Source organism: Chanodichthys erythropterus, chromosome 7 (genome assembly GCF_024489055.1).
Source record: "Chanodichthys erythropterus isolate Z2021 chromosome 7, ASM2448905v1, whole genome shotgun sequence".
Lineage (NCBI taxonomy): Eukaryota > Metazoa > Chordata > Actinopteri > Cypriniformes > Xenocyprididae > Chanodichthys > Chanodichthys erythropterus.
This window is the reverse complement of record NC_090227.1, coordinates 38,285,412-38,308,099: the sequence shown is the minus strand read 5'-3', so window position 1 is coordinate 38,308,099 and position 22,688 is coordinate 38,285,412. Positions and strand designations below refer to the sequence as shown.

Sequence of the window (22,688 nt, the reverse complement as noted above, 5' to 3'; positions counted from 1 at the left end):
TCATTTTTTACCTCTAATACACCACTATGTCCAAATGCGTTCAGCACTCGGTTAGTGAGGTCTGATCGCGCTCTGACAACAGCAGTGTCAGATGTCTAGCACTCAAGTTTAAATGGTTGCAGTTAAAAATCATCATTTGTGTTCTACTGAAAAATAAAAGTCACCTACATCTTGGATGCGCCGGGGGTAAGCAGATAAACATCAAATTTTCATTTTTGAGTGAACTATCCCTTTAAGTAAGCCTGTCATCTTCAGTAACACATAATCCTTCAGATTTGGTGCTTATTATTATTATTATTATTAATATTATCAATGTTGAAAACAGCTGAGCTGCTTAAATTTAGTGCAAACCGTGATATAGTTCAGGATTCTTTGATGAATAGAAAGTTCAAAACAACAGAATTTATTTGAAATAGAAATTTTTTGTAACATTATAAATGTCTTTACTGTTACTTTTGATCAATTTAATGGGTTCTTGTCAGAATTTTTTTTTTTTTTCTTAAATCTTACTGACCCCAAACTTTTGAACAATGTTTTTCTTTTTCTTTTTTTTTTAGGTTGCTCTATGTATAAATTAAAATTTAGTCTTATCCTTGCTTTTTTCTTCCTAGCCACTGGCTACAAGATGTAGATGATGCCAACACTGCCATGTGCAAAATGCTTCGTTCTGTAAGACCGACTCCACCACGTGAGTAAAAGCCATGCTTTGCAATATCTAAACTCAGTGTGAATCAATATTTGAAGACTTTATTTCCATCAAACCACAAATTGCCATAGAGTGCATGATGCTAAGGCAAGCTGAGACAGTTACAAAAGCACTGCGGCATGTGGCATGACCAAACACATTTACATAGTGCCTCCGGCAAGATGCTCTGATAGACTGTAAGTAATTGAAGTGGTTGCATGGTGGTTTGCTAATAAGTGAGATAAATGTTTGATTTATTGGTAACTAATAAGACCATCTAACCTACAGGTGTTCCATCATGTCATGTGGTACAAATACCAGTCAACACATTTACGGTTCTACCCTGCAAGCTGCGATCCAACTTGGCTGAGAGGCGATGGGATTACAGTCCTACCGCCGAGCAATTCGTCTACCATAGTCCTGACGGCGGGCTGGTGGTTGTAGCCCAAGTGGATAGGGAGGAGATCTATGAATGTTGGTCCGTAGAAGGCGGCTACCAACAGCTTCTGGCCAATTATTGCGTTAAAGCAGAGCACGAAAGCACCACCCTGACCGGACGTTCCCGAACGCAGCACGTGCCCCAAGGGGAGGCGATCATCCTGCCCGGGGAAACGTGGTCGCCGCAGAAAACCAAAACGTACTGGAATGAACTGATTGTTGTGTGTGCCTTACTCGTGTTCTCCCTGGTGGTCCTGTCGCTGTTCGTGGCGTACAGGAACCGAGATAGGATGAAGTCCATGCTGAAGGAAAGCGAGTGCCCCAACATGCAACAGAAGAAACCGCGAATTCCAGGGAAGCACACGGAAAGCCTTCCACTAAACGGCAACAATATCCCGCCCTCTGTGTCCGACCACAAGGGCTACCAGACGCTCAATGATAACTACATCTGCAGCACTCCAACCCACGAATGCTCCTCGCCCGAGAACAGCAAGAGCTTCTCAGAATCCGAAAAGAGACCATTGAACTTAAAGGAGAGCCACGTGGAAATCTCGCCGACTTGCCCGCGGCCTCGAGTACGGCTGGGCTCGGAAATCAAAGACTCGATCGTTTAAGTCTGTTTGGGATGACTGTTAAAAAAATAGTGGCCTCTGAACTGAACAGCGCCAAGGGAGGGACAGACTGAAAATGACTGGAAACGTACCATCACTGGGTTTTATTTTGCACTTTGTCTCCTCTCATTTTGTCTTGGTGATCTGTTCACATTTCTCAGTCACTGCCAAGTCTGTGAAGCACCCAGAGCCACGACGAGCGGGACGCAAGGCCTAGAGTACACTTTGAAAAAAATAACGGTGGGCATTGCGAAAGACGCCAGTCCAGTCGTCCCGCCCGGTCCGTCCAAAATAAGTCTGGTGGCATCTGTGTGAAAGCAATACGATGCCCTCAGGGTTCACTAACCTGTCATGCTCCCATCTCATCCCTCGGTCTGCCGCGTAGAGTTGGTCGTCCTGTGAACGAGAAGACGAAAATTCAAACTTTAGTCTATAATAGAGTCTCTGCTAAACATAGTGCCTGACGTGAGATGATTAGCTGACATTTCAACACAATGTAAGATGTAGTGGTGCATCAAAAGCTTTGATGGTATATGCAAAAGCTTTGCGTAGTATATCATCACGACCTCAGCACATTGCAGGCATACTATGCAAATCACATAAAGGAGAAGCATCGTGTAGAGAGCTAAAAAAACAGCACACGGCTGTCCTAGTACAATAAGTGTTGCCACGACCTCAGTATTCTACACTGCTTCTCAGAGGTACACACGTTTAATAATGTATGCAAGTGAGATTGAGGCATAGAAAAAGCCCACGATGGGGATTCAATGTGTTGAGAACTCCAAAGAAGGCATGTTAGCAATACTAAGAGTACATCCAAGGCACACATTACATTCTGAAGGTGGAGAAATATTCTTTATACCCCAATCAAAATCAGTTGCTTATTGATCAGTGGTATTCAAAAATCATTTAAAGCAGTGGTTCTCAACCTTTTTTTCTTTTTTTTTTTTGACTCCAAGGCCCCCCAGTGTCCACAATAATATCTACTGAAGAGGATTAGAGCCAAGCAATAATAAAAAAATAAAACCATCTCGAGATTAAAGTTGTTAAATTTCGAGAAAAAAGTCGAAATAAAATGTTGAGAATAAAGTCATTACATTATGAGAAAAAAGTTGTTAAATTACGAGAACAAATTCTTTAAATTACGAATTTGTTCTCATAATTTAACGACTTTTTCTCGTAATTTAATGACTTTATTCTCATAATTTAATGACTTTATTCTCAACATTTTATCTCTACTTTTTTCTCGAAATTTAATGACATTTTTCTCATAATTTAACGAATTTGTTCTCATAATTTAACAACTTTTTTCTCATAATTTAATGAATTTATTCTCATAATTTAATGAGTTTATTCTCAACATTTTATCTTGACTTTTTTCTCAAAATTTAACGAGTTTTTTCTCGTAATTTAATGAGTTTATTCTCAACATTTTATTTAGACTTTTCTCAAAATTTAACGAGTTTTTTTTGCAAAATTTTACAACTTTAATCTCTCGATGGTTTTATTTTTTTTTATTATTGCTTGGCCCTAATCCTCTTCCGTAAATATCTGAATGTCCCTTTCCAGTTGTTTATTTACTGATAAGGATTAAGAATAAGGATTTTATTTTTAAATAATAATATTTTTTTACTTACAATTTCTACCTAAGATTTTATTAATTTACATGACTTCTCCTTAAAATTAGGCTTTCTCAGATTTTTGGAATCCTGGTTCTTCAAAGACAAAAAAAAAAAGTTTTGTTGGGGTTGATTTATATTTTTTGACTTATTTCATTGCTTATTCAATCTTATTTTTAATAATTTTAAGTTATCTTGAGGACCGTTTGGCCCCCTGGTTGTGAACCTCTGATTTAAAGGGATAGTCACCCAAAAATTAACCTTCTGTCACCAACTATCATCAAGTTTGTTGTTCCAAACCTGTCTCCAAATCTGTCATGTAAAAATTGTAAGAATTGCGAGATATAAAGTCAGAATTGCGAGATATAAAGTCAGAATTGTGTAATATAAAGTCAGAATTGTAAGTAATAAAGTCAGAAAGTCAGAACTGCATGATATAGACTCGCAATTGTGCAATATAAAGTCAGAATTGCATGATATAAACTCGCTATAGCATGTTATAAAGTCAGAATTGCGAAATATAAACAATCCTGAGAGGAAAAGTTGCAAGTTTATATCTCACAATTATGACTTTATAAGACAAATTTTTTTGTATTTTTGAGAAAAAAAGTCAGAATTGCGAGTTTAAATCTAGTAATTGGGAAAAAAGTCAAAAGAAATGTGTGAGATGCAAACTCGCTATTGTGAGAAAAAGACAGAATTGTGAGATTAAAAAGTCACAATTACCTTCTTCAGTTTTTTATTTAGTGGCAGAAACAAGCTTCTATAATTTTGATTTTGAAAAATTTTGATCTCTTTTCACAAGATCACAGAGGTTTGGAACAACAGTAAATGATACCAGAATTTTCGACATAAATATTTATTAAGTAGTGCATAGTCAATGGAAGTGACCAAACGTCTCTTGAGATTGTTTACTTTGATCCAAATTTTTTTGTTGTGCCAAAAGATTTTAGATTTTCTCATTTAAGATCTCTCAGAAGCCCAAGTGGTCTACGGATCTGTCAAGAGCTGTTCTCTTGACACAAAAGTGTACTTCTCTCAGATTAAAGACATTTATATTGCCATGTTGTAAATTTGAATGATGAATTTGCATTCGGACAGAATGAAAATGACTTTACATGCCAATTTTATGCTAAGCTATGAGATATATGCTCCCGAAGAGTGTAAAGTGACCAGCAGATTTTTTTTTCCGTGAAAAAGTGCCATGTTCACTATAACACCTTAAGTCAAAGCAGGCTAAAAGATGTTTTTGGGTGGGAGCAATGACATATAGGTATATGAAACTATGTTATAAATCGTCAGCTGCCAAGAGTGTCATACTGGTTCGATTTCAGACAGTACATACTTGGTTGCTGCAAAGCAATGGGGATGGTAACTTGTACAAAAATGTAAGTTACTACAGCATAGCATCAACATAAGGATCCATGTAAAAATGTATAGTTAAGAACACACACACACACACAGAGACAAAAAAAAAAAATAATAATAATTTTTAAGAAACATCTATTTCCAGTATCAAATTTTCCAGTAAAATTCCCAAAGACAAGCATTGTATATTGCACCACCCAAGTGTGTAATGTTTCATTGCCATTGATCTTTAAAGATCACACAGACATTTGTATTGTGAATGTAGTTATGTATTGATTGAAAGTGTTCCAAAATTCTTCTTTCAATTGAAAAATTGTGTCTTATTTAAATTTATGCTGAATGTTTGAAAGCAGGACATTTACTTTCACTTGATCTGATGGACAATGACTTTGATCACAAGGTTGTATAATTGTATTTGTAAGAGAAGGTAGTGAACGACATTTAATTTTTTTACATTCTGCTTTTTTTTCTTTCTTTTTTTTTACCAGAATGCATTACAATTCATTTTTTTTCTATTGTATTTGCACAGAATGTGGCAATGGTTCAAAATGAAAGTGTCTGGGAATGAATGTTCTCCTGACATTGCTGTAGCAAGTACCAACTGAATGGTTTTTTTAATGCCTCCGAGCTAGATTTTGTGACTCAAAGGGTATGCGGGAAAGCAAATGTAATCTTGTAGCCTTTTTTGTGACTCAAAACACGTGAACAAAAAACAAACCTCACATGCATGTCTGCTCTGGTGGACTACACAGTAGAATTACCTAGTACATGTAAAGTCGCAAACCACTGTATATCGAATGGTCGTCTGTGCAACAATCCACTGCAAGGGTATGTCTCCACTGTGCTAATTAATATCTACAGAGGTTCCCTAATATATAAATATATATATATGTATCAATCACACACACACAAAACATTTTCTGAATATATTTCAAGCACAGAAAAAAAAAAATGTATTTGTAATAATAATATAACTGTTTTACATATACTCAGACCTCTGTTTGCAAATCACATTCAGAATATCATGCAAAAATCGTTTAAACTGTAAGCAAATTTGCTTATGTTTTTCAATACATCATCTGATTATTATCACTAGCGTGCCGTTTTGCAGAGTAGACAATGTGAAAACTTCACTGTACATCAGCTCCTACCTACAAGCGGTAGATTTAGTTACGTATATAGATAGTCGTATAGTCACATATTTCAGTGCTGAACTGACTCAGACATAAGAGTTACTGGACTGCAGTAGTCTGCTACACTCTTAAACGCTCAGATACATTCTTTATAATGGCACACCAAGATGCTCTGATCTATTGTAAGTTAATGTCTTGTAAACTTTAATGTAAAGGTGTATTTGTACATTTTGCTGCCAATGTAAAGAGAAAAAAAAAACTGTTGTGAAATGTATTTTTTGTATTATACATCACTACTGTTTTGTTGTTTTTATTATATTGTACATAAAAGCACTTTAATTTTAATTTTTTTAATAAAAGAAATAAACCCAGTGATTTTTACTGACTCAACATTATTTGGGTCAATTACAGTTTTGAAACTTGCAACCTGAAGTTTTGAGTCGAGTGGCATCTATCTATCTATCTATCTATCTATCTATCTATCTATCTATCTATCTATCTATCTATCTATCTATCTATCTATCTATCTATCTATCTATCTATCTATCTATCTATCTATCTATCTATCTATCTATCTATCTATCAATCATAACATTATGAGCACTGACAGGTGAAGTGAATAACACTGATTATCTCTTCATCACGGCACCTGTTAGTGGGTGGAATATATTAGGCAGCAAGTGAACATTTTGTCCTCAAAGTTGATGTGTTAGAAGCAGGAAAAATGGGCAAGCGTAAAAATTTAAGCGAGTTTGACAAGGGCTGAACTGTGATGGCTAGACGACTGGCAGTGGGTGCGTATGGGGCTGCATAGCCGCAGACCAGTCAGGGTGCCCATGCTGACCCCTGTCCACCGCCGAAAGTGCCAATAGTGGACACGTGAACATCAGAACTGGACCACGGAGCAGTGGAAGAAGGTGGCCTGGTCTGATGAATCACGTTTTCTTTTACATCACGTGGATGGCCGCGTGTGTGTACCTGGGGAACACATGGCACTTACCTGGGTAACACATGGCACCAGGATGCACTATGTGAAAAAGGTAAGCCGGTGAAGGCAGTGTGATGCTTTGGGAAATGTTCTGCTGGGAAACCTTGGGTCCTGCCATCCATGTGGATGTTTACTTTGACACGTACCACCGACCTAAGCATTGTTGCAGACCATGTACACACTTTCATGGAAACGGTATTCCCTGGTGGCTGTGTCCTCTTTCAGCAGGATAATGCGCCCTGCAGCAAAGCAGAAATGGTTCAGGAATGGTTTGAGAAGCACAACAACAAGTTTGAGGTGTTGACTTGGCCTCCAAATTCCCCAGATCCCAATCCAGTTGAGCATCTGTGGGATGTGCTGAACAAACAAGTCTGATCCATGGAGGCTCCACCTCACAACTTACAGGACTTAAAGGATCTGCTGCTAACATCTTGCTGCAGATACCACAGCACATCTTCAGGGGTCTAGTGGAGTCAATGCCTCGAAGGGTCAGGGCTGTTTTGGCAGCAAAAGGGGGACCAATTCCAAAAAAGTTGGGACACTGTACAAATTGTGAATAAAAACAGAATGCAGTGACGTGGAAGTCTCAAATTTCAATATTTTATTCAGAATACAACATAGATGACATATCAAATGTTTAAACTGAGAAAATGTATCATTTTAAGGGAAAAATAAGTTGATTTTAAATTTCATGGCATCAACACATCTCAAAAAAGTTGGGACAAGGCCATGTTTACCACTGTGTGGCATCCCCTCTTCTTTTTATAACGTCTGGGGACTGAAGAGACAAGTTGCTCAAGTTTAGGAATAGGAATGTTGTCCCATTCTTGTCTAATACAGGCTTCTAGTTGCTCAACTGTCTTAGGTCTTCTTTGTTGCATCTTCCTCTTTATGATGCACCAAATGTTTCCCATGGGTGAAAGATCTGGACTGCAGGCTGGCCATTTCAGTACCCAGATCCTTCTTCTACGCAGCCATGATGTTGTAATTGATGCAGTATGTGGTCTGGCATTGTCATGTTGGAAAATGCAAGGTCTTCCCTGAAAGAGACGACGTCTGGATGGGAGCATATGTTGTTCTAGAACTTGGATATACCTTTCAGCATCGATGGTGCCTTTCCAGATGTGTAAGCTGCCCATGCCACACGCACTCATGCAACCCCATACCATCAGAGATGCAGGCTTCTGAACTGAGCGCTGATAACAACTTGGGTTGTCCTTGTCCTCTTTAGTCTGGATGACATGGCGTCCCAGTTTTCCAAAAAGAACTTCAAATTTTGATTCGTCTGACCACAGAACAGTTTTCCACTTTGCCACAGTCCATTTTAAATGAGTCCAGAGAAAACACCTGCGCTTCTGGATCATGTTTAGATATGGCTTCTTTTTTGACCTATAGAGTTTTAGCCGGCAACGGCGAATGGCACGGTGGATTGTGTTCACCGACAGTGTTTTCTGGAAGTATTCCTGAGCCCATGTTGTGATTTCCATTAGAGTAGTATTCCTATATGTGATGCAGTGCCGTCTAAGAGCCCGAAGATCACGGGCATCCAGTATGGTTTTCCGGCCTTGACCCTTACGCACAGAGATTGTTCCAGATTCTCTGAATCTTTGGATGATATTATGCACTGTAGATGATGATAACTTCAAACTCTTTGCAGTTTTTCTCTGAGAAACTCCTTTCTGATATTGCTCTACTATTTTTCGCCGCAGCATTGGGGGAATTGGTGATCCTCTGCCCATCTTGACTTCTGAGAGACACTGCCACTCTGAGAGGCTCTTTTTATACCCAATCATGTCGCCAATTGACCTAATAAGTTGTAAATTGGTCCTCCAGCTGTTCCTTATATGTACATTTAACTTTTCTGGCCTCTTATTTCTACCTGTCCCAACTTTTTTGGAATGTGAAGCTCTCATGAAATCCAAAATGAGTCAATATATGGCATGACATTTCAAAATGTCTCACTTTCAACATTTGATATGTTATCTATATTCTATTGTGAATAAAATATAAGTTTATGAGATTTGTAAATTATTGCATTCCTTTTTTATTCACAATTTGTACAGTGTCCCAACTTTTTTTGGAGTCGGGTTTGTATATATAAACAAGAATAATAAAAATAAAACAACCAGAAGAGCCAGAGGAAGAAAAAGAAAATAGATTTAAAAAAAGTTATACACGGTTAAAAAAGATAGGAATTATAGTCTACCAGAAAAATTGACAGTAATAGAATCTTACTCACCCCCAAAAAAATTATGAATAAAAAAATCTGCCTACAATCAGGTGTGTGTGTGTGGGTGTGGGTGTGTGTGTGTGATTAATGAAAAGAAATACCATAATATCTCATATACACCAACCACTAATGGTCAGCTTATACATTTTAAGGACACTTTAGTTTTCATATGCTCACTTTTGATTTGTCTGAAAACATCCTTACAAATACATAAAAAATACATAACATCACTTTTCATATTTTCTATATGAAAATATAGAGACTATAGCGTCTCAAAAGAGCGTTTGCATCAAGTGCTCACAAGCTCTAACATTTTACCGTGATAATGCTGCCATCATGTGGCAATTGTTGGTAAACTACACTGTCATCCTTGACTGTAGTCGTTGAGGTCATCGCAACCTGTTTCTTCCAGGTTAAATAAAGTAACAAACAATAGGTGACACAGTTACAACATCGCGACGCTCATATCCAGTTATGTTAATAATTAAGTTCCTCTAGGTGATCCCCGTGTGTTATTTGACGCAGGCTAAAAGTTAACTATGACTGAATCAAGTAAACACTCGAGTTAGTTTAAGACTTAGGTGCGGTGCCCTGTTTGCACAATGACACAGCCAGAGAGACAATGAAAAATAATACAATTTCAGAAAGGAATTTCTTTAAGACACCTATTTATTTACATTTTGAATATCTTTAGCCTACTCTGTCTGCAATTCAGAGAAAATGTCTTTGAATTCAATGGAATACAAGTGTAGCTATGTGGCGTGGACATTACCAAACAAAGGAAGGCAAATGTCCCTCAGCTGATAAAGTACAGTCCACCACACCTGTAAGGGAAATAAAGTACCAGCGCCTTCCACAGAATGAAACCACGCACTGGCGTCTGGCGCGCGACGCAACTACGTCAACATGACCGCATTTCTGATGTCATTTTGGTGAAAATATCTGATTATTTATTTAAGACAATTTTACAATAATCGTTATTACATTTAATATTTAGAAAAGCAAATTTCTATTAGAAAAACAGAAAGACAGAAATCTATTTGAAAAGCAAGATTTATAAATAGTAGCTATAGCCTAAGTAGCCTAAGTTATGTATTTGTCTCTGTTTTTTTTTTTTTATATATATACTCTATAATATGATATATCTACTGCATTCTTCTTTGGTTAATAGTTAATAGTTTAGTGTTCTCCCAGGCTTGTCTCTTATAGTTTTGGGCACTACTGGCTGGGAGACCAATGTAAAGTGGGCTGGTTCTCAGTTTGTTCTACACTTTTCCAGCACGCCTACCTCCACAGCTATCCAATGACACACTAACTTGAGTTTAACTTGTTACACTGCGAGATAATGAGCGATCATCCAATCACTCATGCCTTCATCTACCACTACCTGCTCTAGTTTGAGCGCGAGGTGTCCGCGCACCTGTTGGTGATGTACGCTACATGTTAACGTTCATTCGGCTTTTCTTTTCGTCGTTTTATCACTTTCACGTGGGTTATTTGGAGCGGTGTCGTTGTACACAGGTGTATTTTGAATTAGCGTTTGTTTGTCCTCGTCAGGTGAAAAGATAAAGATGAACCAAACTGACCTTCGGAGACTTTTTGCGGCATGTGATGGGAATAAGTCAGGAAGAGTCGAATACGAGGACTTCACCAATGTTTGCCGAGAGCTTAATGTTCCTGCGGACGAGATCAGGACTTTATTCAACAAGTTCGACCTGGATGGAGACGGATATATTAACTTTAATGATTTTTCGTCAAGCTTTCAGGAAGTTTCCGAAGCCCTCAATCTGGCTTTGTTGGGAAACGGTTTGCAAAGTCAGAGAAGCGCTTGGGATGAGTTTGAAAACACATTAGACGGAGATGTGGCCTTTTATTTGGGAAGGTAGGCTTGTATTTGGACTTGTGAAGTTCAGTATTTTGTTAAACTTACTTGTAATTAACAAAAAAGGATGCTCAATACGATATAGTTAAGTTTTGACTAGTTTTATTTAAGGTAACTCAAGTTCTCACAATTGTAGGTTGTTTGTGTGTGTAGGTGTAGGTGTGTGTGTGCATAACCATGATTTTGGGTCAAATGTGTACCCTGAAAGTAGGCCTAGGCTATAAAAATTGTTGTATTTTTGTATATTTCTTATACAGTATTTTAGACCACAGATGCAAAAAATTCCCACTACATTTATGTATGAAATTTGAATAAAGTTTGGAGACTATTAAAAGAAGGAAATCCCCCACTTTAAAGGATTAGTTCACTTTCAAATGAAAATTACCCAAGCTTTACTCGCCCTCAAGCCATCCTAGGTGTATATGACTTTATTCTTTATAATGAACACAATCTGAGTTATATTAATACATATCCTGACACATCCAAGCTTTATAATGGAAGTGAACGGGGACCAACAAGTATGAAGCTCAAGAAAGTGCATCCATCCAAAGCAAAACATACTCCACACCGCTCCGGGGGGTTAATAAAAGCTTTCTGAAGCGAAGTGATGTATTTGTGTAAGTAAACTATCCACATTTAACAAATTATAATGTAAAATATCTAGCTTCCTCCAGACCGGCTTCCGTATTCAACTTGCAAAGAAAGTGTAATGCCTCTTGCAGTTCAACTATGTCCTACACCTTCCGTATTTAACATGCGAAAAAAGCTTAACTGATGCGATGTTATAAAGCTTAGATGCGTTACGATATTTATTAATATAACTCAGATTGTGTTCATCTGAAAGAAGAAAGTCATTATATACACCTAGGATGTCTTGAGGGTGAGTAAAGCTTGGGGCAGTTTTCATTTGAAAGGGAACTAATCCTTTAATTCAGTTCCTCCTCCCCTATTTATAACACGTATAAGTAGTTGTGTATAAATTGTGTATAAGTCTATGGTATCTGCCCATTGTGTATACCTGCAAGAATCTTAATGTTTTAATACATTTAACCAACTATTTTGTCAAACTTTTGCTAATACCTGTCTTGACAACTGGATTTATCCAACCACATGAGATGCACTCATTCAGGCCTTGTGTATTTTATTGCTGTTCTCCCTTTTTTCGTGTCTGCAGGCAGTGGGATGGATTGAGTGAGTTGTATGAACAAATCCACTCCACATCAGATGAGCTCTTACTGCAGCAATATGAGGATCTCATCAAGGCCTTTGTGGCTGAGAGCAAAGAGCACAGGATGGAGAGTGAACAACTCGAGACCAGTCTTCGAAGGTGAGAGGAGTGTTTTCAGGATTCAGCTGGGATGCTGTGGTGTTTACAACAGCTGTTTTGTCACTTTAATGGGTTAGTTCACACAAAAATGAAAATTCTGTTATTTATTACTTACCCTCATGTCGTTCCACACCTGTAAGACCTTCTTTAATCTTCAGAACACAAATTAAGATATTTTAGTTGAAATCCGATGGCTCAGTGAGGCCTCCATAGGGAGCAATGTCATTTCCTCTCTCAAGATCCATAAAGGTACTAAAAACAGTGTATCGAATCATGATTCGGATCGCATGTCAAACTGCCAACGGCTGAAATCACGTGACTTTGGCGCTCCGAACTGCGGATTCGACACACTGATTCATTTATGATCCGATGCTTCCTGATGCAGTGTTTTGGAACACTTTTTTTTTTTTTTTTTTTTTTTTTTTGGCACACCAAAAATATTCTCGTTGCTTTATAATAATATTGAACCACTGTACTCACATGAACCGATTTAAATGTTTTTAGTACCTTTATGGATCTTGAGAGAGGAAATGTCATTGCTCCCTAATATCTTAATTTGTGTTCCGAAGATTTTTGGGTGAACTAGCCCTTTAAGGTTATCATTGCCAAGGAGTTCCCAGTCCAGCTGAAATATTATGAAGGACAATAGTAGTTGCACCTCGTTATAATTTCATGTACCTTTTACATGTTTGAAAGGCATTTTAATTGTTTATTTAAAAAGTCATATTTGTGGCTCCTTGGAACCTCTGAGGCTTTTTAGTGGGAGTAACATTATCCCAGAATTTAAAGGGATAGTTCACCTAAAAATGAAAATTGTCATTTACTCACACTCATGTTGTTCCAAACCTTTAAGACTTTTGTTCATCTTTGGAACACAAATTAAGATATTTTAATAAAACCTGAACAATTTCTGACCCTGTTTTGACGGTTACGTAACTACCACTTTGACGCTTCAAAAAGTTTGCAAAACTAATCCATATGAATTTAGTCCAAATTTTCTAAAGAGACATAATCGCTTTATATGATGAACCGATTTACTTTAGGTTTTGGAGGGTCAGAAATCACTCGGATATCATCTTTTGTTTAAAAGGTGAATAAATTGTCATTTTTGGGTGAACTGACACTTTAAACAGCTGTCCGTGTCAGATTAATGAATCCACGTTAATATAATTGTGAACTTCCTATATACTACATTACATTGTATATAGGTATGTTTTCCTTTTTGTCCAGGAAGTGTTTTTTTTCCCCTCTCTAAGCATTTAATGGATTCAGGATCTAAAGTTACGTTATTAAAAGGAAGAAAAGCTTTTCCATTAAGGAAGGAGGAAATTGAAAATTGGTGTAGAGTTACTAAGCTTGTCGTCCTCATATTTCTCAAGAATGTCTAATTATGTGGTTCGGTTCTGAGTGCTCTGTTTTCACAGTGAAACGCAGTCCAGGCCTTTTACTGTGTGTTTAGCGTAAGGCTGTTTGTTTCACCTCAGGTCCACCTTACACAGTTGCAGCTTGTGTTCTCAAGAGTCCTGCCTTCATTTCTCCCTTCCCTTTCGTCAGACGTTTGCTCAACTGCACCCACTTGATGATTATAAGACAGTGTAGCTTAAAGGAGTAATTCATCTCTCCAGTAGTGGCTCCTCAGGGAACGTTTCTTTTGAGGTCTGGATTTTGGTTCTCTTGGTCTTAGGATACCCTTTAATGCATCCAAGACCGGTTGTTTCAAACTGCTTTCTGGAGAAAGACTTTAAAGTTGCTGTTTCGGTTCTAAGAAGTTCAGGCTGTGCCTTTTTGCTTTTTGATGTCAACAGGACAGAGGAACTGACCAGCAGTCAGTTAGCAGAGATGGAGGAGGACTTGCAGCAGCAACTGGCCCGCACAGAAGAAAGGGTCAGAGAAGAGGTGAGAAGTCAGACAAGTTTAATATGCAGTTACTTGAGTTGGCACATTCAGGCACATAATTTGATTGACCATTTGCATTAATCTGCATGTTAAATGTTATTGTTAAAGTAGGTAAGGAGGCGCGTGAGGAGGCGGGTTTGTGTTTCAGATAGGTCTATTTCAGTATCAATATGTATCAAATCTATATTTTTGACAACATTGCTTTTAGTTTATTTCAGATGCCTTTTTAAAAGACTACAATTTGAAAAATGTATATTTAGGCGATTGTATAAATTAAAATTTAACCCATCAAAGTGGCTAGTAAGTGACTGCGTTACACGCCGATGCTGAAATCCACCCGCATTTGGCAGGTTGACGGTTGTTAAAGGAACACTCCACTTTTTTTTTAAAAATAGGCTCATTTTCCAACTCCCCTAGAGTTAAACAGTGGAGTTTTACCGTTTTCGAATCCATTTAGCCGATCTCCGGTTCTGGCGGTACCACTTTTAGCATAGCTTAGCATAGTTCATTGAATCTGATTAGACCGTTAGCATCGCGCTTAAAAATGACCAAAGAGATTTGATAATTTCCTATTTATAACTTGACTCTTCTGTAGTTAAATCGTGTACTAAGACCGACAGAAAATGAAGTATTGCGATTTTCTAGGCTGATATGGCTAGGAACTATACTCTCATTCCAGCGTAATAATCAAGGAACTTTGCTGCCGTATCATGGCTGCAGCAGTGCAATGATATTACGCAGCGTCTCTCACAAACGTCTCCATGGTTGCAAGGCACGTTCCCTGTGCAAGCAGGGGCTCATGGGCGCTGCGTAATATCATTGCACTGCTGCAGCCATGGAACGGCAGCAAAGTTCCTTGATTATTACGCTGGAATGAGAGTATAGTTCCTAGCCATATCAGCCTAGAAAATCGCAATACTTCATTTTCTGTCGGTCTTAGTACACGATTTAACTACAGAAGAGTCAAGTTATAAATAGGAAATTATCAAATCTCTTTGGTCATTTTTAAGCGCGATGCTAACTGTCTAATCCGATTCAATGTACTATGCTAAGCTATGCAAAAAGTGGTACCGCCAGAACCGGAGATCGGCATAATGGATTCGAAAATGGTAAAACTCAACTGTTTAACTCTAGGAGTTGGAAAATTAGCCTATTTTCAAAAAAAGTGGAGTGTTCCTTTTAATGTCAAGCCCTGATAATAACCATGATTCATGCATGTAAATGTGTATGTTTGTGTTATTCTGTCTTGCTATGTGGAAAAGGATTTCAGGTTCAGCTTCGTGCTCAGTGGTTCACCTTTATTCTTGTAGCTCAGTGAGCTGTTTTTAACTGGAAGGCCAGCCTGACTCTGTGCACAAAGGCTTCTCTATGAGAGCTTGTAAATGCCTCTTTATTAGGCCTGTGCATATAAGGAAAACACTCTTCTTGGGTTTCATGCATACAGGAGCAGAAGAAATTGGATGAATCCATTGCTATGCTCCAAATCAAGCATGAGAATGAGCTGGCAGACCTGCAAACAACAATAGAGAGGCTCACAAAGGTGAGAGAATAATGTGGGAGTCTCATTTGAATGCATGTGGGTTTGTCTATATTTTGTGTATAACTTTGTGATTCTTACGTTCTCTTATTTTAGCAATATCAAGAGGAGTCGAAATTAAACAGCCCCAGAGAAGATGCCATCAAACTGAGAGCAAAGATTAGAGATCTGATGCAGGTATGAATCAGATTCCTCTCCACCATTACTACCGCATGCAGTGCCCTTCAAAAATGTTTGAACCTTAGGGGAGAGTGAGGTGTAAACTGCCGATTTTTACTTAAATTGATAGTTCAGCCAAAAATGAGAATTCTCACTGTATTCTGAAACTAAGGCTTTCTTCTGTGGATAAAAGAAGATATTTTGAAAAAATGTTTAAAAAACATTTTAGAAAAAATACCCATTTTAGACATTTATGACCTATGGATTTTGTTTCTCTGCAGGAAAATGAGGAGCTGAGGAGTTCTCTTATGAAAGCCCAGATGAACGTCTCAATTCTCCAGCTTGAGTTGGACAGATTGAAGAACGCCTTCACTGACCAGAAACTCCAACACGAGAGGTGAGAACACTGATGCTTCAATGCATTTAAACAGGGTTTGTGTACGTAAAATGACCAAAATTTTAGCTTTTTTTTTGCTTCATCAGATAAATGACACAAAGCAAGTTTTTGCAAATGTGTGAAATAATAAAATCAATAATTCAGCCACAAAGCAGTAAAAAACAAAAGGCAAGAAAGGTGTTATGAGTACAAAACACACACCCACTCAAACATGCACTCACTTACTTACACACGCGCACACACACAACACACTATGCACGCAAATGAACTGGTGTGGCTGTAACAATATGGTAAAATGAGCCAAAAGACTCAAATAAGAGATTGAAATCAAACCAGACCCAGCTGTGATAAAACATACCTGTTCATTTTTGTTACATTTTGTTGAATTTTGATGTCATGTAACAAAATGTCCTCCTCAGGTTTTTCAAATGTTCAGGTTAGCCTGCAGTATTTTCTTTTTTATATATTTTTTTTTATGAAAATGAATGAAATTAATGCAAAAACTGACACTTCAAATCAATATTTAAATAAAAAAAAAAACCTTGACAAAGTAGTCTTTGAGAATGTCTAAGTAAAATCCTTATCAAAAAACTTGATGTCTAAAACCACAAGAGAATTTATAAGCCACTTTATAAACAGTAGAACTATATCGGAATCTAGTGGTTACATCATGGCATTACACAAGTTTTTCTTTTTTTCTTACCACATCACTAATCTACCGTCAAAATTGGATTTTAGATGCCGTGTCTCTCTTTTAACATGGAATACTGCTTTAATTGAAAAATTTAAAAATATATTAGGAAAAAAAAAAACTATGTTCAATTGGGGAAAAATGGCTAATTTTATATTTAATTTATCATAAAATACCCTCAACTTTAAATAATCAAAATATTATTGAACAAAAATATATTACATTGGTTTTCCTTCTCAGAGAAAGTGATGATCTTAAGAAGATGGTGATGGAGTACCAGTCTTATTCCAGCCAAATAGAAATCCTCCAGTAAGTCAATTCAGTTGTTCAATGGTCAAATGATTCAAAATAGTCCAATGAAGAAATGGATTTCCTGCTTGCTTAGATATGTAAGGTGTTTTTTATTTTTTTTTTTTTTTTTTCTCCACATCAGGGAAGTGAACAAAACGTTGTATGACAGCAATGATGGGTTGCGGTCTGCTCTGAGCCAGGATAATTCCTCTACAAAAAGACGGGTAGCTGTTTCATTGGTTTTTAATTGAAGTTGGTACTGCGATCGTTTTAACCATGATCAAATATTTGGATTTCCATCGTAAAGGGGAATCGGCAGTGTTTATGGAATGCATTTTAATGTACACAATAACTGTCCTCATTTAATGTTTGCTCTTCTGTAGCTCTCACCAAAAAATGAAATTCCTCCTAGGAAGATGAAACCACTTCGACAGAGTACAATGAATCAGAGCGGGTAATTATGCCCTCTATTGTTTGCTCTGTATTTGTTGCAGTTGTACCTTGACAGAAAAATATACTGAGTAAACATTCAATATGCTTTGTTTAGCCCTTTATATCATATTATAATTTCTTTTTCCTATGGATGACATTTGTCTTATCTATTTAACTGATAGATATTATACACATATGTATAATTATTATTTTTTTATTTTTATTTTTATACTTAAGTTTCACTAATGAAGACGACACTATGGCCCTGGTCAAGTGCTGGGCTGATAAGTATTTGGACAGTGGCGTTTCCCTTCAGACAGACGCCGAGCCGATGTCGGGCAGCGATTATGACAGTGAAGACAGCCATAATTCAGTAGAGACTGTGCATCATAGTTATTCTTCTATTCCATCTGAACTGGAGGCAAGTCTTCAGCTTTCACACTTTCACTTTTTTTTTTTTGTATCTGTATAATTAATTTCTGGGTTAAATAACTAATGTTTTTGTAGGTGTCAGAGCTGAAGTCTGAAGCTTTGGGCTCTGTAGCTCGTAGCACAGTTGGCTCAATATCCTCCTCACTTCGGCGGCGCTTATCTGCTTTTCCTGTCAAGGTAGTTCTTGCTTTTTTTTTTTTACATACTCCCTAGTTTTTACACATCTTATTAGACTGTAGAATGTAGTAAGTATACACACATTTTTGGTAAGCTAACTTAAAGGTGTAATATGTAAGAATTTTGCAGTAAAATATCCAAAAACCTCTAGGCCAGTGTTATATATTTTGTTCACTTGAGTATTTACAATATCCCAAATGTTTCCAACTATTTGTAAATCGTGAGAATTGCAATTTTAACCAAGGCTGTGGGACGTGTGAGGAGTCACCTGTCAAGTGCGTCATACCCGCGTTACCATCGGTTTCTGGTTTAATTTTGTAGAAACCATGGAAACCCCAAAGACGCTTTAATATTTACGTTTTAATAGGCAAGGGAACAACAACTGACTTTTTGGGGGGAACATTAGACAAACTAATTATTGTTACATAGTTCAACACGTTTAGTCTTGTTTAAATCTGTTTTTTTTTTTTTGTTTTTTTTTGCAAGTACCATGCTTTACCATGCCTCAGAGAAAAACACTTGTCAAGTAGCTAACATAGCATAATCAGATGCAGCTTTATTTTTAGTATTTTATTTTTTTTATTTCAGAATTTTCTCCATCATACAATACATTCTAAAATTAATTGCACAGAGGTTATTGACCTCTAGCGGACAGAAAAGCTTACATATTGTACCTTTTTTAAGAATTTTAGAAAGATTTTACCAGAAAGTTTCCGAATCATATGTAAATGTAAGACCTCTTGTGTCATTTTTAAACTGCTTTTTTTTTTGTATTTTGTGCAACTCTTGTGTAACTTGTAACTCAGCTCTTGTCATGAAAATAGCCTCAGCTGCTGACATTACTACTACTACTACTACTACTCCCCCCTAGTGTTGCTGAAAACCATAAATGCCGAAAGTGGCGTTTTTTTTTTTTTTTTTTTTTTTTTTTTTTTTGTGTGTTTGTGTTATCGGCCAACTTTATTTACTCCAAGGACTATTTTTAGTAGAATTTGGCAAGTCTTGATTTTGGATCCTCTGAATAATGATCACATGCTGTGTAATATTCTCATGTTTGTGATAGACCAGTGGTTCTCAATCAGGGGTTCGGGGGCCTTAAGATCACAAAATAATTTAAAATTAAGCATTTACAAACACAAGCATTTAAAATGAGCTAAAACAACTGAAAATAAAGGTGTGTTTTTTTTTTTGTTTTTGTTTTTTTCCCCATTTGAAGAACCAGGATTCTCTCAGCCTTGAGAAACTTTTATATGATAAATGATATTTGATCACAAACATTTTATTTCAAGACCTGGATTGAATTTAAATTACTCAAAGTGTATAAAAATGCCCATGGAGTTTACACTTTTCTAGTTGTTGCAAGCTGTAAACATTTTTTTTTTTTTTTTTTTTTTTAGCCAATAAAATATTATAATCTTTTATCTAGTAAATGAAAAATGGGGGGCCAGTGAAGTAAAAAGTATGAGAAGCACTGTGATGGACTCTGTACATTTGTTCTCTATAGCAAACTGAAGAAGACTTGCATGACACAGAAGATCTCTCTCCAGTGTACCGTCTGGTGTTAGCTGGGGATGCCGGGTCGGGAAAATCCAGCTTTTTACTACGGTTGAGTCTTAACGAATTCAGAGGAGATATACCAACCACTCTTGGTGAGAACATACAAACACGTCACTTTTGAATGTGCTTTAATGCTACCATATGAATACAGTATGATGATGGAATCTAAATGGCTCAATTCATTCTTGCAGGTGTTGATTTTCAAATTAAGAAGATGCTTGTAGATGGAGAGAAAACAAACCTTCAGATCTGGGACACTGCTGGACAGGAAAGGTACAGTAGTATATGACTGATTTGAGAACAAAGTACATGGATGGTTACAATTCTTAATTATGAACGTCGTTACATTTTATGACTTGTAGTCTGACATGTCCCCCATCCTGTCTTTGTTAGAGGTATCATGCTTTGCATTTTTAGACTTTGAAAATGATGCCCTTTTGTTGTTTGCTTTTATACAGCAAAGACACAATGGATCAAAAGTGACACATTTAAAGATTTTTCAAATATTAAAAGAATTCTGAACAAAGAATATATCATGTTTCCACAAATATTAAGCAGCACAGCTGTTTTCTACATTGATAACAAATGGTTTCTTAAGCATCAAATCAGTATGTTAGAATGATTTCTTAAGCATCATGTGACACTATGCTGAAAATTCAGCTTTGATATCAGTCTTCAATTACTCCAGAGTTATAATTTACATTTTAAAATATTAAAATAGAAAACAATTTCAAATTGTAATATTTCACAAATTATGACTTTACTGTTTTTGATCGAATGCATGCAGGCTTGGTGTGCATAAATGACCTTCAAAAACACAATCTTCCTTCGACAAATTTTGAACAGTAGTTTATGCTAAAACATTTATTTAGCTTTGTTAGTGTTTTGAGCTATGACACCATAATTTAATTGCAATCTGAGTGAGTTTTATATGGGTTATGGTACGACTGTCCCTTGAGTCCTGTTTAACAAATGGCTTGTGTCCCATTTGATTACATGGAGCCAGTCACCGGGGGTGATCGAAATGCTTTGGCTTCACTTTTCAGGACTTGGGCGGCACACTTGTTTTCAACCTAATCAATGTACCACATGTGTCAGAATTTATTTTCTGTGGAAACCTGCCAGGTCACTGTGTATATACATGAACAGGAAACATGTTTGCAGTAAATAATGGAATATTAGCAGGCATGCAGGCCTTGGGATTAAATGTGAATCGTAAATGTTGGATTCCTGATCTGTAACATTATAAATTAATTACTCTGAGGACTTTATTTTACATGAAGGAATCTAACTGTAAAAGGTAATTCCTGTGGGATGTGCAGATTTCAAACCTTCGATTTGTGGTTGAGATAAATTGTTTAAAAGTTTGGGGTCACTAAGTTTTTAATGTTATTGGAAAGACTTGATTTATTTGATAAATACAGAACTAATATTGTGAAATATTACCATTTAAAATGCTTTTTATTTTAAAATGTAATTTATTCCTTTGTTGGCAAAGCTGAATTTTTATCATTACTCCAGTCTGTCAGTTTTGATGATTTAATGTTTTTGTGGAAACATTTAAATGCAACTTTGAATCTTCCTGACCCCAAACTTTTGAACTGTAGAGTATGTAAACAATTCTTCACTAGTAAGCACATTAATTTTCAAAGTTATTTCTTTTCTACAGGTTCCGCAGCATTGCCAGGTCGTATTTCCGCAAAGCACATGGAGTGCTACTGCTGTACGATGTCACGTCTGAGAGCAGCTTCCTGAATGTTCGTGAATGGGTGGAACAGATTCGGGTACGGTGACAAATTTTACTGACTTTTACATTTCCCTTGTATTTGTAGTCTGAATCCTGAGTTTACCCCTCACAGGAGTCAACGGATGAGGACATCCCAATGTGTGTAATAGGGAACAAGGTGGATTTGAGAGCAGAGAGGCCAAAGGGAAGCTGTGTGAGCTCTTTCCATGGGGAAAAGCTTGCTATGGTGAGTCTAGAGTCCCAGATTTATGTGGAAATATCATAATGACGATCACGTTGTCAATTCTAATGGCTGCTGCCCATGACAGGCTTATAATGCCATGTTCTGTGAAGCAAGTGCTAAAGAGGGGACGAACGTCGTTGAGGCCGTCTTACATTTAGCAAGGTAAGATCAGTTCTTGCTCATTCTCAAAAACAAAGTGAAGATATGAAGTGTTTTGAGGTTTCAAATGTCTTCTGAATCATCACAGAGAAGTAAAGAAACATGCAAAACTGGGGCGGAGGTCAGTGTCACAGGTCAAACTGAGTCTACACAAACGGAAGAAGACGCTGAACAACTGCTGTGGAGTCTAAGTCTGGCAGTGAGATCTTGTTTATGTCTTAAATTTATTTTAATATCAGTGCTTTGTAGTAAAGGTAACTTTTTAAATAATTATTGCACATTATATAATGACCTTTAATGGAAAAATGTTAATAAAACCTTTTTTAAGCAATTTAGACATCTTTTGGAGGTTTTGTAAGTGTCCTAGGTGTTAAGCACTGATCAAATGTATACTTGTACATTTGCCTACAAATGATCAATTCACTTCAGGGTTCAGTGTTTATATACATGTTTTTATTTATGTTGTCGAGGAATGTTCATGTAAATGTTTCTAACATTGTGTTAAATAAAAGTTTTAGATTTGGTTTAAATCAAAGGTCTGGAAGCCATTTTTCTGATGTACTCTAGCATTTTTGACACATCTTTAAAACAAAGAAGCAAACTTTGGTTTGAGTTACACTTTATTCAACAATTAAGGAAATGAAGAAAAAAAGTGTTTTTTGGAGATGGGTCTGTTATTCTTTGTTTTTACATGGTAAATACTGCTCAA

General features: G+C 36.8%; 2 protein-coding genes across 4 annotated transcripts in view; both read left to right on the top strand.

The window, feature by feature from the left end:
• sema4ba (sema domain, immunoglobulin domain (Ig), transmembrane domain (TM) and short cytoplasmic domain, (semaphorin) 4Ba) overlaps positions 1-6,222 on the top strand; it is a 96,439-nt gene extending 90,217 nt beyond the window's left edge. For all 3 annotated transcript variants that reach the window (XM_067390479.1, XM_067390478.1, XM_067390477.1), the window contains exons 14-15: positions 612-688; positions 974-6,222. In XM_067390479.1, the coding sequence (XP_067246580.1) occupies positions 612-688; positions 974-1,737 (841 nt within the window). In that variant the 3' untranslated portion in view covers positions 1,738-6,222. The remainder of the gene's footprint in view (positions 1-611; positions 689-973) is intronic.
• A 4,203-nt stretch (positions 6,223-10,425) lies between these two features.
• Positions 10,426-22,198, top strand: rasef2 (RAS and EF-hand domain containing 2). The gene is made up of 17 exons (XM_067389341.1): positions 10,426-10,954; positions 12,129-12,281; positions 14,087-14,177; positions 15,622-15,717; positions 15,811-15,891; positions 16,155-16,270; positions 17,202-17,270; positions 17,395-17,476; positions 17,636-17,706; positions 17,922-18,105; positions 18,192-18,293; positions 19,798-19,942; positions 20,042-20,123; positions 21,520-21,634; positions 21,710-21,823; positions 21,906-21,982; positions 22,068-22,198. The coding sequence occupies exons 1-17, from the start codon at positions 10,644-10,646 to the stop codon at positions 22,168-22,170; spliced, it is 1,992 nt and encodes a 663-aa protein (XP_067245442.1). The 5' UTR covers positions 10,426-10,643; the 3' UTR covers positions 22,171-22,198.
• The last annotated feature ends 490 nt before the right edge of the window (positions 22,199-22,688 follow it).

Coding starts and splice junctions, on each gene's coding strand:
- rasef2 (XM_067389341.1), top strand. CDS start 10,644: ATGAACCAAACTGACCTTCGGAGACTTTTTGCGGCATGTGATGGGAAT. Junction 12,282..14,086: donor CTCGAGACCAGTCTTCGAAG/GTGAGAGGAGTG, acceptor TGATGTCAACAG/GACAGAGGAACTGACCAGCA. Junction 16,271..17,201: donor CAGAAACTCCAACACGAGAG/GTGAGAACACTG, acceptor TTTCCTTCTCAG/AGAAAGTGATGATCTTAAGA.